This window comes from Lynx rufus, unplaced genomic scaffold (assembly GCF_022079265.1).
Source record: "Lynx rufus isolate CCGP_SWC_20201006 ecotype Redwood Valley unplaced genomic scaffold, mLynRuf1.p SCAF_31, whole genome shotgun sequence".
NCBI lineage: Eukaryota > Metazoa > Chordata > Mammalia > Carnivora > Felidae > Lynx > Lynx rufus.
The window spans coordinates 5,221,776-5,233,909 of record NW_025814847.1 but is presented as its reverse complement, the minus strand read 5'-3'; the positions used below and the strand labels follow the sequence as shown (position 1 = coordinate 5,233,909).

General features: G+C 55.0%; 3 protein-coding genes across 30 annotated transcripts in view; all 3 read left to right on the top strand.

The window, feature by feature from the left end:
- UBAP2L (ubiquitin associated protein 2 like) overlaps positions 1-1,696 on the top strand; it is a 39,755-nt gene extending 38,059 nt beyond the window's left edge. For 6 of the 27 annotated variants that reach the window (XM_047092723.1, XM_047092722.1, XM_047092714.1 and 3 more), the window contains one exon: positions 912-1,543. In XM_047092723.1, the coding sequence (XP_046948679.1) occupies positions 912-1,007 (96 nt within the window). In that variant the 3' untranslated portion in view covers positions 1,008-1,543. Of the gene's footprint in view, positions 1-26; positions 641-675; positions 1,544-1,576 lie in introns of those variants that run through there. The other 21 variants (XM_047092729.1, XM_047092728.1, XM_047092727.1 and 18 more) reach the window with 8 other exon arrangements.
- An 889-nt stretch (positions 1,697-2,585) lies between these two features.
- HAX1 (HCLS1 associated protein X-1) lies at positions 2,586-5,174 on the top strand. 2 transcript variants are annotated; one of them, XM_047092869.1, is made up of 7 exons: positions 2,586-2,721; positions 3,182-3,444; positions 3,620-3,813; positions 4,276-4,327; positions 4,452-4,558; positions 4,687-4,777; positions 4,900-5,174. In XM_047092869.1, the coding sequence occupies exons 1-7, from the start codon at positions 2,669-2,671 to the stop codon at positions 5,013-5,015; spliced, it is 876 nt and encodes a 291-aa protein (XP_046948825.1). In that variant the 5' UTR covers positions 2,586-2,668; the 3' UTR covers positions 5,016-5,174. The 2 variants fall into 2 exon arrangements, with proteins under 2 accessions (XP_046948825.1, XP_046948826.1); XM_047092870.1 differs by having other exon boundaries at positions 2,591-2,721; positions 4,930-5,174.
- A 1,082-nt stretch (positions 5,175-6,256) lies between these two features.
- Positions 6,257-12,018, top strand: AQP10 (aquaporin 10). Its single transcript, XM_047092636.1, is given in 9 exon segments — positions 6,257-8,715; positions 9,088-9,217; positions 9,560-9,686; positions 10,213-10,350; positions 10,449-10,567; positions 10,817-11,013; positions 11,462-11,616; positions 11,806-11,861; positions 11,944-12,018. Coding segments are annotated over 9 exon segments (1,065 nt in total). The 5' UTR covers positions 6,257-8,647.
- Positions 12,019-12,134: the final 116 nt, after the last annotated feature.

Here is a 12,134-nt window from a genome sequence, read left to right as displayed (position 1 = left end):
TTCCATATATCCTGGTTCTGCCTCAGCTACCATATTTGCAGATGATTCTGTGTTGCCCGCGCCAGCAGGAGGAGCAGGTAATGAAACTGAATGATGATGTGCTTGAACCCACTCCTTCCCGGCCCCCACTTCACCTCCACAGCCTCAGGGAACTCGAAGACAAAAAGCTGCACCGTCACAGATCAGGACACACAGACACAGACACCTTGCTGAGCTCTCTGGCCTCCTGTTCCTCTCTTGCCCTCCCCTCCCCAGTGCCCTCTTTTTCTTTCTGCCCTTCCGCGACTCTGGAAACACTTGGTTACTGGAACGGAACGGATTCTTGGGGCAGCGTCTGGAGCCTGGGGCCTCAGACTGTCTCTCCTGCCTTTTGGCTGAAATGGGCTCTCCGCTGTGCAACGGGGGGAGCGGGGGGGCATGGGCTGGTACAGGTGACCTCTCCTGCGTCCCAGGGAGCTGGGGAGCTGGGATAAGTAAGGGCTGCCTTGCTGTCAGAGACAGCCTTCCCAGTTGAGGTATTCGTGGGATCAACGAAAACGAAGTCATCTTGTGGTCACTCATCTCCAAGAGGCCATAACTCTCTAGAGAGAGTAGCCTTTTCTCAGAGCAGTGGGGGTAGGGGAGAAGGTGGGGTGGAAAGTGGGTAGAACTCATTCACAGTCTTGTCTCTAAAAGGTCCTGCCGTCTTGTCATCGTTCCCCTGTTTAAAGGCCGGAAATGCTTTCTTCCCTGTCCGAGGCACCCTAGCAGCTATAGAAATTAAATGTTCTGTGGTTTGGAAGTAAACTTCAGAGCAGTTTCTCTAAGCAAGGGGAGAGCAAGAGTTTCCAGATCTGCATGTGAAGATGTCACAGATCTGTCCCACTAACTAGACACCTTTCTCCTCCTCCTCATCGTCCCATTCCCTGCAGACGGGCAGCGGGCAACGTAGCCAGACCAGCTCCATCCCGCAGAAGCCCCAGACCAACAAGTCTGCCTACAACAGCTACAGCTGGGGGGCCAACTGAGGCCCTGAGCCTCTTCTCCTGGTCCCATCTTCTGAGAGGGCTTCTCAGCCTGGCAACTACGGAAACGGCATCAAAGAAAGGAATGTGGGGGGGGGGGTTCTGCTGCCCCCCCACCCCCAGCAGCCCACCCCATGCCTCAGCTTCATGTCTGTCCATTCCCATCCCACCCCCCACTCTGTTGTATGTATTATAGGATTTGTATTTTCTCCTTTCCCTCCCCCCTTTCCTCTCTTCCTCCCCCCTTGCATTCAAGATTAATGAAACTTTGCTGTGGGCCCTGCCTTCCTTCTCCTCCTGTTCACCCTGGTGGTGTATGGATGAGGTGGGGAGGGGGGACCCCCAAATATATATCAGCCCAACAGCCCTAAGTCTCCTCCTTTATTATTAGGAAACAAGACAACAACAAAAAATGGCGTCATGAATATGAACAGCATTGTCAGATGAATTAGTTGAAGTGTTTTTTTTTTTTTTTTTTGTACTGTGTCCTCAAATTTAATGGATTAATGTGTCTTGTATATATAAAAAGAAAACCTCTACCTTCAGCCTCTGCCCATTCTTGCTCCGTCTAGGACTTCCTCAGTCTCGTCAGTGACCAGCTTGGTGAATGAGCGTCACACACCAGCCGGGCCTCTAGCGGGCTCCAGGCTCCCCGAAGGCCATGGAATAAAAAGAGCTCTTTGCCCTTAAAAGTGCTGCTAGTATTTTGCTCTAAGGGAATTCCCTGCCCTCCTCCCCCCAAGAACTTCACAGCCTAGAAAGAACCACCCAAATTCGCATCTCCTCCGGAAGCTGCTCATCTGCAGCAGATTTCGGGCTGTGGAGGGAGTGGGAGCAGATACTGGGTGGAAAGGGAGAGGATTAAGAAGGAGCTGGAAAAAACGGCTTTGAAGAACCCAAGTGTAATGCAGATGGGTCCGGGCAAATGAGCTGCAGAGAAGGCAGGGTGACCTGCAGCTGTCAGATTGGGAACCTGGAGGTCAGCGCAGCAGTTCTCGGCAGTTCTCTGTACGGGAGGGGTCTGGAGACCAAGGCCGGGGCCCGGTGGGGGGCGGGGGTGCAGGGAAGGGCAGGCTGGAAAATTCAGAGACAGGAGAGGGGGTACTCAACGGCTCCAAACTCCTCCCCCCCTCCCCCCGCAAGCCTTCCCTGGGTTCCCCTCGCCCTCTCACCGAGCCTTTGCCCTGCTGGTCGCAGAGCCTGCCCGGTGGGCTCAGGACTCCGCTTAACGACACCACTTTAGCGGGAGAGCGCTAGGTCCGTGCGTCCCCGACCGAGACCGGCCCGGGAACTCAGACCAGAAACGCGGGCGGCGGTTGCCCCCTGGCGGCGGCGGCCGGCCCCACGCAGCCTCACGCCGTCGAAGCGCCCAGGCCATCCGGTGGCGGCGCGGGGGGAGGCGGCGCGTGAGGCGGGCGAGCTTCGGGAGACGCGATTTCGGGACGCCCGCCCGCTCGCCCGCTCGCCCGCCGCCCGGACCGAGTCGCGCTGTCCGCCCCGCCCGCGCCGCGCTGACGGCCGTTTTGCGACAGTGTGCTCGTTCGCAGCCTTGCTTTCCGGCAAGTGGCCCGACGCCTCGCTCAGTTTCCGGTCGCGGGGCCCAGGCTGCCGCCGGGTGCGAATGGGCCTCGGTGGGGTCCGCGGGTTCGAGTCCCTACTCGGGGATGAGCCTCTTTGATCTCTTTCGGGGCTTTTTCGGCCTTTCTCCACCTCGGAGGTTAGAGTGGGTCGGGATCGGACGAGGGTGGGGTCTTCTGAGGGGAGCTTGAGCCCTAACGCCCAGGGGAAACCGCACTCCTCCGCCCTCCGTCACCCGCTGCGGGCCGGACTGAGGGCGCCGCGCTGGGCGGCCGCCGGGGGCGGGGAGAACCGCGGTCTGGGGTGATGCAACAGGGGCCCGGGCGGGGGGACAGTGGGCAGGTGAGCAGGGCCCTGGGTCACTGCGGGGGGCCGCCAGGTGAGGACTGGCGTTGATAGAAACGAAAACAAAGCAAAAAGCCGACGGCCTCCCGTAGAAAACACATCCACACCCACGAAGCGAACAAAAACCCAGGGCCAGCCCTCCAACCCTCACCTCCGTTCTGCACACCCCATTCGCGTCCCGCTCTGCCGCCCACGAGCTGACTTTATGGCTGAAAGTACTAAAATGTTGCTGGTCGATCTGCCTTCACTCCCAGCCACAGAGACCCCTTTTTTGGAGGGATGACTCGAGATGAAGATGAGGATGACGAAGAAGAGGAAGAAGAAGGAGCCGCGTGGGGCCGTGGGAGCTCGAGGTTTGAGGGTCCGCAGCCCCCGGAGGAATTTGGCTTCGGCTTCAGCTTCAGCCCGGGAGGAGGGATGCGTTTCCACGAGAACTTCGGCTTTGATGACCTAATACAGGATTTTAACAACATCTTCAGCGAGATGGGGGCCTGGACCTTGCCTTCCCGCCCTCCTGGTGTGTGGCTGTCCCCGGTCAACCTGTGGTTCCATGCTGGGTTGGAGGGTGACATTAGCCTGCCGAGATTCGCTGGGGGTTGGGGGGGAGGGGGTGTGACAAGATGGATGATATTGAGGTTTCAAAGAGCCCAAGTCCTGTCCCACCCCCAGCACCGATCTGCCACCTTCTGCAGAACTTCCTGGTCCTGGTCCTGAGTCAGAGATCCCTGGTGAGAGACGGCAGGAGGGACAGACTCTCCGGGACTCAATGCTTAAGTATCCAGATAGTCACCAGCCCAGGATCTTTGGGGGGGGCTTGGAGAGTGATGCAAGAAGTGAATCCCCCAAACCAGCGCCAGACTGGGGCTCCCAGAGGCCATTTGGTCTGGTGAGTGCTTCTGGGCGGAGTGAGAGCCTGTGGGAGACAGCTAATGGGGGGCAGGGGTTGGCAGCCGTGCGAGAATCTAACGGGGTGGGATCCCAGGCTCTCCACTTAGTGTGTTTATCTGTTTTCTATACTAAGCTTCTTGTAGGATTTTGGCAGCGGGGGGGGGGGGGGGGTTGAGGGAGAGGGGATGGGGATTCTGCTTTTTCTCTAAAAAAAAAAAAAAAATCACTGGTCTGTTACAATTCTGGGACAAGGCAGGATTGTCAGGAAGGATAGAAAGCGTCCATTCAGGAAAGCTTTCTTGGTAGAAGAAGAGAGAAGGAGGAAGAGATGAGTAAACCAAAAGCTGTCCTAGGTGGGATTCTCTCTCCCAGGGAAAGGTAGTTTTGGAACCTTTGGGTTACGACCTCTCAAATTGCAGGTTGAAAGGTAGCATTTCACCTCCTTTGCCTTCTTCTGCAGTTTGATGATTTGTGGCCTATGCCCCCCCATTCTAGAGCCAGAGAAGACAACGGTGAGTGTGGAGGTAGAGGACATTTAACCTGCCCTCTCTTCTCCTCTGAAGTTATTGTTGCCACACTTGAGCCCTTCTTTCCCTTGGACTCTTGATTTTGTGTTTCCTCTCTCTGCCCTTCTAGATCTTGATTCCCAGGTTTCCCAGGAGGGCCTCGGTCCAGTTCTGCAGCCCCAGCCCAAATCCTATTTCAAGAGCGTCTCTGTGACCAAGATCACTAAGCCAGATGGGGTGAGTTGGAAGAGAGGGGTAAAAGGAACTGTGGCCAGGGGATGCCATGGAGAGCGCGATCTAGGTAAAGAAACCAGTGGGCTCACCTTTATTGATGTTAGAGATCTGGTTGGGGCTTCTCCTTGTAGACAGTAGAGGAGCGCCGAACTGTGGTGGACAGCGAGGGCCGGACAGAGACCACAGTAACCCATCGAGAAGCGGACGGCAGCCCTAGAGATGGTGAGTGAAGAGTGTGAATCAAAAGGGTCTGTCTCTTAGTTCCTTGGGAAAGGGGAACCCTTACTTTTCTAGCCTTTAATATTATTCCTCTCCTTGTCCTCTGCTCATCCTCTTTCATCTAGTGTGTCCGTGTGTATCACTTTCTTCCTTAGATCCAGAATCACCAGCACCTCCAGCCCTGGATGACACCTATTCCATCCTGGATTTGTTCCTAGGACGCTGGTTCCGGCCCCGGTAGCCTTGTTAAGCCTCAGCGGCCTTCAGATCCCTTCCACGCTTCGCTCACCATCCGTGTCTCCTCCTGCCACCTCGGCCTGGGGTGTGCGGAGCAGTGAATTGGGGGTATGTCAGTATGTGACTCACCCAAAGTGACCAATAAAACCTTTATTTATGCTAATTCTTTGGTCTTAGTTCTGTCCAGGCTGTTCCACTTTCTAGCACCATCCAGGGTTTCCCAGATCATCTTGGCCCACGGCCGCCGCCTTCTTTAACTTTTTTCTGCTTCCAAAACCTGATTTGATAAATAGGGTCAGGTCCCCGGTAGATTATTCTTGTGGAAGAGATAACTATAGAGACAACTCCAGGAAGAGTTCTATCGGGGAATGCACAAATTCTCAAAAGAGGGGGCACCTGGGTGGCTCAGTCGGTTGAGCGTCTGACTTTGGCTCGGGTCAGGATCTCGCGGTTCGTGAGTTCGAGCCCCGCGTCAGTTTCTGTGCTGACTGCTCAGAGCCTCGAGCCTGCTTAGTATTCTGCGTCTCCCTCTCTCTCTCTCGGCCCCTCCCCTGCTGGCGCTCTCTTTCTCTCTCTCAAAAATAAATAAAAACATTTAAGAAATTAAAAAAAAAAAAATTCTCAAAAGAGGAAGCCTGTGTGGAAATGGGTGATGGCTGCTTCCCTAGGATGGGGCAGTTCATGAGAGAATTTGAGGGAATACACTGGCAAATATTTCTTCCTTTACTGGCTATGTTCTTTTTTTTTTTTTTTTTTTTTTTTTTAACGTATGTTGGAGAAAATATAACTAGCACAAACATTACTAGATTTTTTTTCTCGTTAAAAACTCTTTTAGTACTGTGGCTGGGAGGGGCTGATTTTGTATGTTTATCTCTGTTTCCTCAAAACTTTACTAAAACGACACACGATAAAGGGATTTTTCTAAGGAGACATATCACAAGAACAAAGAAGATATACACTGATGAAATTTTGTCTTTTTATTATATGTTTTGGTGAACAGAAGTTGACTTACCATAGCAAAGTTTGTATTTTTCTTTATGTTTAGTGCTCTTTGTGTCATTTAGACACCTCCCCACCCAAGGTTGAAAGGACACTCTCCTTTATTTCTCCTTCACAGATTTTACTAGGTTTGCTTTTTACATTTAGGTGTTGTTTGTTTTTTAATGCTTATTTGGAAAGAGAGTGCGTGGGGGAGGGGCAGAGGGACAGCTAAAGCAAGGAGCCCAATGTGGGGCTCAACTCCACGGAACTGTGAGGTCATGACCTGAGCCGAAACCAAGAGTCGGACGTTTAACTGACTGAGCCACCGTGCGCCCCTGCGTTTTGGTTTTAAATCCACCTGTAATGTATCTTCCTATTTGCTATGAATCTATGAATCAGGGGACCAACTTTGTTTTTTTCTAGTTGGAAAAATACATATGCATATGTATATACAAATACTATAAATATATTTTATACACAGATCGTTGTGCTGGGTCTATCTTTTCTGTTAATCTATTTGTGTACCTCTGTGCCCATATCACATCTTAAAATTGTGTAGTTGTATTTGGTAGAACATATACTCCCACTTTTGTTTCTCCCCTCTCTAACTTCTAACATGTAAGAATGCGATTGATTTTTCTAATCAGCTTTTCAGAGCATCACAGAAACACACGGAGCTGGAGACTAGCGGACATCTGTGGATGGCTCACAGCTTGAAAGCTGGAGACGCATACAAACTAAAGAAGCAACTTGGGAGAAACAGTCTGCAGAGAGATGAAAATTTAGCAAGGATACGTCTTTAATGTCTTTAGAAATATAAGATGATAACGTCCATACAGCCAGAACATACTCCTATGAAAAGGAATAAACTTTGGGGAGTTAAAAAAAAATGTGTTGGCAGAAATGAAAATCTATAAAATGATTCTGACGACAGAGTTGAGAAACTCTCCAGGAAGGTAGACCAAGTAATAGATATATAGAAAACAGGCAGCAATGCACACCTGAAAGTAATGTTATATGTTAACTATACTTCAATTTAAAAAGATTATTTTCAAAGAAAATAGGAAAAAAAATAAAACTGGAATGGTACAAACCATCAATGAAACAGACCAAGAAAATATCCCAGAAGTGAAGAATATTTACTTCTAACCTGAAAGACCCACCATATGCTAAATACCAAGGATGAAAATAAACCCACTATTTCAGAACGCTCGAGACAAAGGAAAAATCTAAATAAGGGAGGGTTCAGAGGAATCGAGATTCAAGATTCTCAGTTGCATCTACCCAGATGTCCCTGTTTCAAATGTCGGGATCCTACCCTAACCTCCTCAAGGTTAGGGTCCTAAAATACCCAGCCTTGGCATAAGAAGCCTGGGGCTGAGAATTCTTTCTCAACAATTAACATTGGAGCTGGCCCTCCACTCTGATGTCCACTGGATACAGGTTAGGCTTCCCTTAAGGGCTGTCGTGGGGCCACCTGGTTTCACAGTCTGCCTGGACTTGATCAGTTCTGTGGACTTAGTTTCTATTTCCTTCAGGCTCTCAACTGCTGCAGAGACCATTAACGCATATCCTTTCAACCAGTGACCCCTCACAGCCGGCCACTGCTGACAATTTTAATAACTGTCCCACCTCAGCAAGCTAGAGACTATCAGTATTCTACCTACTACCGTGGGTTCTTGTCAGCCAGACTGTGAACAGTCACCCAGATTCGTTCTAGAATTTGTGGAACCACGTCTGAAACCAACAGGCTTAAATTGGGTTCCTTGGAGAAAGACTCCAACGAGAAGCTACGTGAACAAGGTTTACTGGGAAGTGCTAGTGCTCGCGGGATGCACCTGTAAGGAAGTGAGGAAGGCAAGGTTAGGCAAACGGGGAAACTGACACGCAATGAGGTTACAAGAGAGGCTTCGGCCGATCCTGTGGGGAACTTGGAAGTTGGAGTGGCCCCTTCAGGGTCGTTCCATATTGAGACAGAGAGGCCAGGTCTTTGTATCCTGCATCAACCGTCGTCGACAGGCCCTGCAGGAGGGCGTGTGACCTTGGGTGAGGCTGTCTCCTGCCATGGGAGGCATCGCCGTGAGGGAAGCAGCTGTGTGCAATCAGCATCTGATATTCCCAGCAGCTGGGAAATGGGTGCATTGGTCCCAAACAGGGCATCCGGGTAGAGCATTTTACCCACGAAACCTAGTGAAGGAGTATCGTGAACAGACGTGCCCAGGACCGTGCCAGAGCCCGTGGCCCAGTGCTCGAGAACCTCGTGAACTCTATACGGGATTTTGTAAACGAATGTGTTTCCACCTACCGGCACATAAGCTCTAGAAGAGCGGGCAATGTATTGGCTTACCGCCGCTTCTCCAGCGTCCAGAATTTGACTCCTCGTTGAATGAACCTAACTGGAGGCTTGCAATGAGAACCAGGAAGTTGCTGTGTGTTAGGCGGAATCTGGGGGTGACAAGCATCCAGAGAAAGGGAGGTGGGGCTCGGTGCGAGCGTGAAGCGCTCCTCCGGAGCCAAGGCAGAGCTAGGGCACTCTAACCGAGGAGGACTCCGCACGAGGGAAGCGCAAGCATCGCATGAGTGGGTTTTCTCTCTGCAGTCTCCGGCCTCCGGCCCAGCCTCTCTGGACGCCCGTGGCGTTCTGCAAGCATCCAAATGGTTGGGGGGAGAGCTTCATGTTCCACACGAGTGACATTGTGCAACAGGGGACGGAGAGTCAGAAGGTCTGGATCTGAATTCAGACGTCTCCCTTAAGTAGCTGCGCGGCCTTGGCGAGTCCTGAGGCTCTCCAGATCACCAGGGGCGGCGGGGCGGCGGGAGCCGGTTGCTGAGGCCAAGGGCTGGCACAGGATACTTCCTCCGACCCATCGGCACAGGAGGGGGCTGCTCCTGGGAGGAACGGGGATGACAGATGGAAGAGACACAGCCTGGGCAAACTCCAGGCTCTGGTCCAAGAGCCGGCCCTTGGACGTTCTCCTGTTATCTCTACTATCTCTACGCTCGCTAGCCTACACACGTGTGCAGACATTGCTGTTCAGGCGCTGCGCTAATCGGTTTTAAAGTCTTTCCCTTATCATTCCCCCGCTCCCTGGCAGGCAGTGGTTGTGGTTGTGTGGCAGCAGCCAGAGACCAGGCGTCCCCACCATGTTGCACAGCCGGCTCCAGATCCGCAGCCACCTGGCCCGGCAGTGCCTGGCAGAGTTTCTGGGTGTATTTGTGCTCATGGTAGGCCGGGTAACGGGGGAAGGAAAGAGGGGAGGAGGGCGGACGTTTCTGCCTCTATCTCTTCGTCGTCCTGGTGTCTCACTTCATTCAACTGTGCATCATTTCTGTCCCTGCCCTTGTCCCTTCGGTTCCAGCCCCCGTCCGTCTCTCCCTTCCCAGTCTTCACTCCTCCCCCACAGCTCCTCTCTTTCCTTTCCCTCTATTGCTCCTCCCCCTTTCTTGCTGACCCCTCGTTACTTTGGTGCCCCCTCTCTCTCAGCTGCTCCCCTTCCCAGCCTTGCTCCAGGCTTCCAGGCTCCCCATGCCGGGTCCTCCGCTCCTCATCTTCCCTCTCCCCACCAGTTGCTCACCCAGGGGGCTGGAGCCCAGGCTGTCACCAGTGGAGAAACGAAAGGCAACTTCTTCACCATGTTTCTGGCTGGCTCTCTGGCCGTGACCATAGCCATCTACGTGGGTGGTAACGTTTCAGGTGAGGAGGGTGGGGTCTGGCCACGTGCATGTGTGAGTGTGTGGTGACGGTGACTCATGGACTTGTCTCCTTGAGCTTGACTAGTGCCCTGGACCCAGATATGCCTTGGCCCGGGCCAGCCCCTCCCCTCCGTGTCTCTCTCCTCCACTCGCCTAGGCAGGGAGCTGTGGCAAGGCTGTAGGGTAAGTCTGTCTTCCTGTGTCCCCCGCCTGAAGGCCTCGGTGTCCTCTTGCCCCGGGGCCTCACCTTCTCGTGCCCCAGACACACGCTGTGCCAGTGGCCAGTGGCCAGTGCGTCTGCCTTGAGCCCCATCACAAGACACAAACACGTAGTAGAAAGAGCGGGCAGACCCTGGGCTTTACTGTGTGAGCTCAGCAAGCTGCAGAACGTCTCAGAGCTGAGCCGCTCACCCGGTGGGGACAAGTAACATCTGCCTTGACAGCTGTGACACAACAGCAGCGGGACCTGGTGAGCACCAGGAGGCCACACCTAATGGATGCTGGTTTTCTCTTCCCGATCCTCGAAGGGGCCCACCTGAACCCAGCCTTCTCCCTGGCCATGTGCCTGCTGGGACGCCTCCCCTGGGCCAAGCTCCCCGTTTACTGCTTGGTGCAGCTTCTATCTGCTTTCTGTGCCTCTGGGGCCACCTATGCCGTCTACTACGGTAACAGGGTCGGGGCCGTCTGGGTGTGGCCGGGACCGCCTTGCAATGGTTTTGAATGGACAAAGATGGAAGTCCTGAGCCGCCCCTGCCTCCTGCAGATGCCCTACAGAACCATACAGGCGGGAACCTGACGGTGACCGGCCCCAAGGAGACAGCCTCCCTCTTTGCCACCTATCCTGCCCCTTACCTGTCCCTGAACAATGGCTTCCTGGATCAGGTAGGTGTGAGGGGGAGACCTGGGAAGGCCCCAGTCTTTGCCCTTGTCCCCTGGGCTCCCAGACTCCTTGTTGTTCGGGCTCTGGGTGGGATATGGGGTTGAGTCTGTCTTTGTAGCACCCCCACCCCAGTTGCCTGCGTTGGACAAAGTCAGAGGACGTGAGCTGGTGGCCTAGGGTTCTTGGGAGAGAAGGGGCAGCTGGGTCATCTGACAGCTTATGGGGGCCCCTCTGCCTCTGTGGACGCCAAGGTGCTGGGCATGGGGGTCCTGATTGTGGGGATCCTGGCCATCCTGGGCACGCGGAACAAGGGAGTGCCTGCCGGTCTGGAGCCTGTGGCCGTCGGGCTAGCCCCGGGTGCCAGCTGTGGGTTCCCACTCAACCCTGCCCGGGACCTGGGCCCACGGCTTTTCACCTACGTGGCTGGCCGGGGCCCTGAAGTCTTCAGGTGAGAGACAGCCTCGCCCCTCCCCTGATACCTCCGAGTCCGGGTCCCCAGCTCTCTCCTCTTCCCTAGTCCTCGCGGACTCAGGACAATGCCCCTCATCTAAGTCCTGCTTCTCCTTTTCTCCCTCACCCCTTCTTCTCTCCTCCACCCTTTCTCCGGAAACAGTAGAGGCTGTGTTCTCAGGCACGTCTGTCCTGTTACCTTTTGGCATTGTGACCGCATCACAAGATGGGTATATTCGGATAATTCCCTGAGGCAAGAGGCTGGACCAAGCTCTCCTGGGGTCTCCTCTCTAACCGCTGTGCTTTGTTGCCAAGACTTGGTCTTCCCAGCGGCGTCCATCCCCCCTGGGGCTGCTTTAGGGAGGTTCTCTTGTTACCGCCCCTGGTCCTTCAGGGAGAGGCTAGAGGACTCCCCCTGAAGCCTTCCTTACGTCCCTCTCTTGCAGTGCTGGTAACGGCTGGTGGTGGGTGCCTGTGGTGGCCCCTCTGGTGGGGGCGACTCTTGGCACAGCCACGTACCAGCTGCTGGTGGCTCTCCACCACCCCGAGGAGAAGTCAGAGCCGGCTCAGGATCTAGAGTTTGCCCAACATACAGCCTGAGGCCTGGAAACTCCTGCCTCTGCCCTGTTGCCGCAGCGGGAGCTCTGATCCCGACACGGAGCCCTCGCCTCGCTTGTGGACACCGAAGAGGGGCCGCAGATCCGGGACGGTGGCCAGAGGACGGCTTCCTCCCAAACTGGGGGGGCGAGCTGGGAGGGCCAGGCCCCTGCCGCCCTCCACACCCCGGCAGGTCTTCGGACCCTGGGGGCCTCCGCGCACACAGTGCCTCAAAGCGGCCGCCAGAGGGTGCGCCCGGGGAGGCCTGGGGGAGGCCGGGGGAGGGGCGCTTCCCGCGGAGCTCGGCCCCCTCCCGGGCTCCCGGCCCCAGAACCTCGGCGCGGCCGCGCTGCCCTCGCGGGGCGGCTTCCCCCACATGGGGAGGGGGCGCAAGGGGGGAAACTGAGGCACGGCCCAGTGCCCAGGCGCTCCGGCCGTCCTTCCCGGAGGGGGTGCGGGCCCCGGCCCGGGGGCGCGCGCTGGGGGGAGGGTCCTCGCTGCCCCGCCACGCGCCCCGGGCCC

Coding starts and splice junctions, on each gene's coding strand:
- HAX1 (XM_047092869.1), top strand. CDS start 2,669: ATGAGCCTCTTTGATCTCTTTCGGGGCTTTTTCGGCCTTTCTCCACCT. Junction 2,722..3,181: donor GGCCTTTCTCCACCTCGGAG/GTTAGAGTGGGT, acceptor CTTCACTCCCAG/CCACAGAGACCCCTTTTTTG. Junction 3,445..3,619: donor CTTGCCTTCCCGCCCTCCTG/GTGTGTGGCTGT, acceptor CACCTTCTGCAG/AACTTCCTGGTCCTGGTCCT.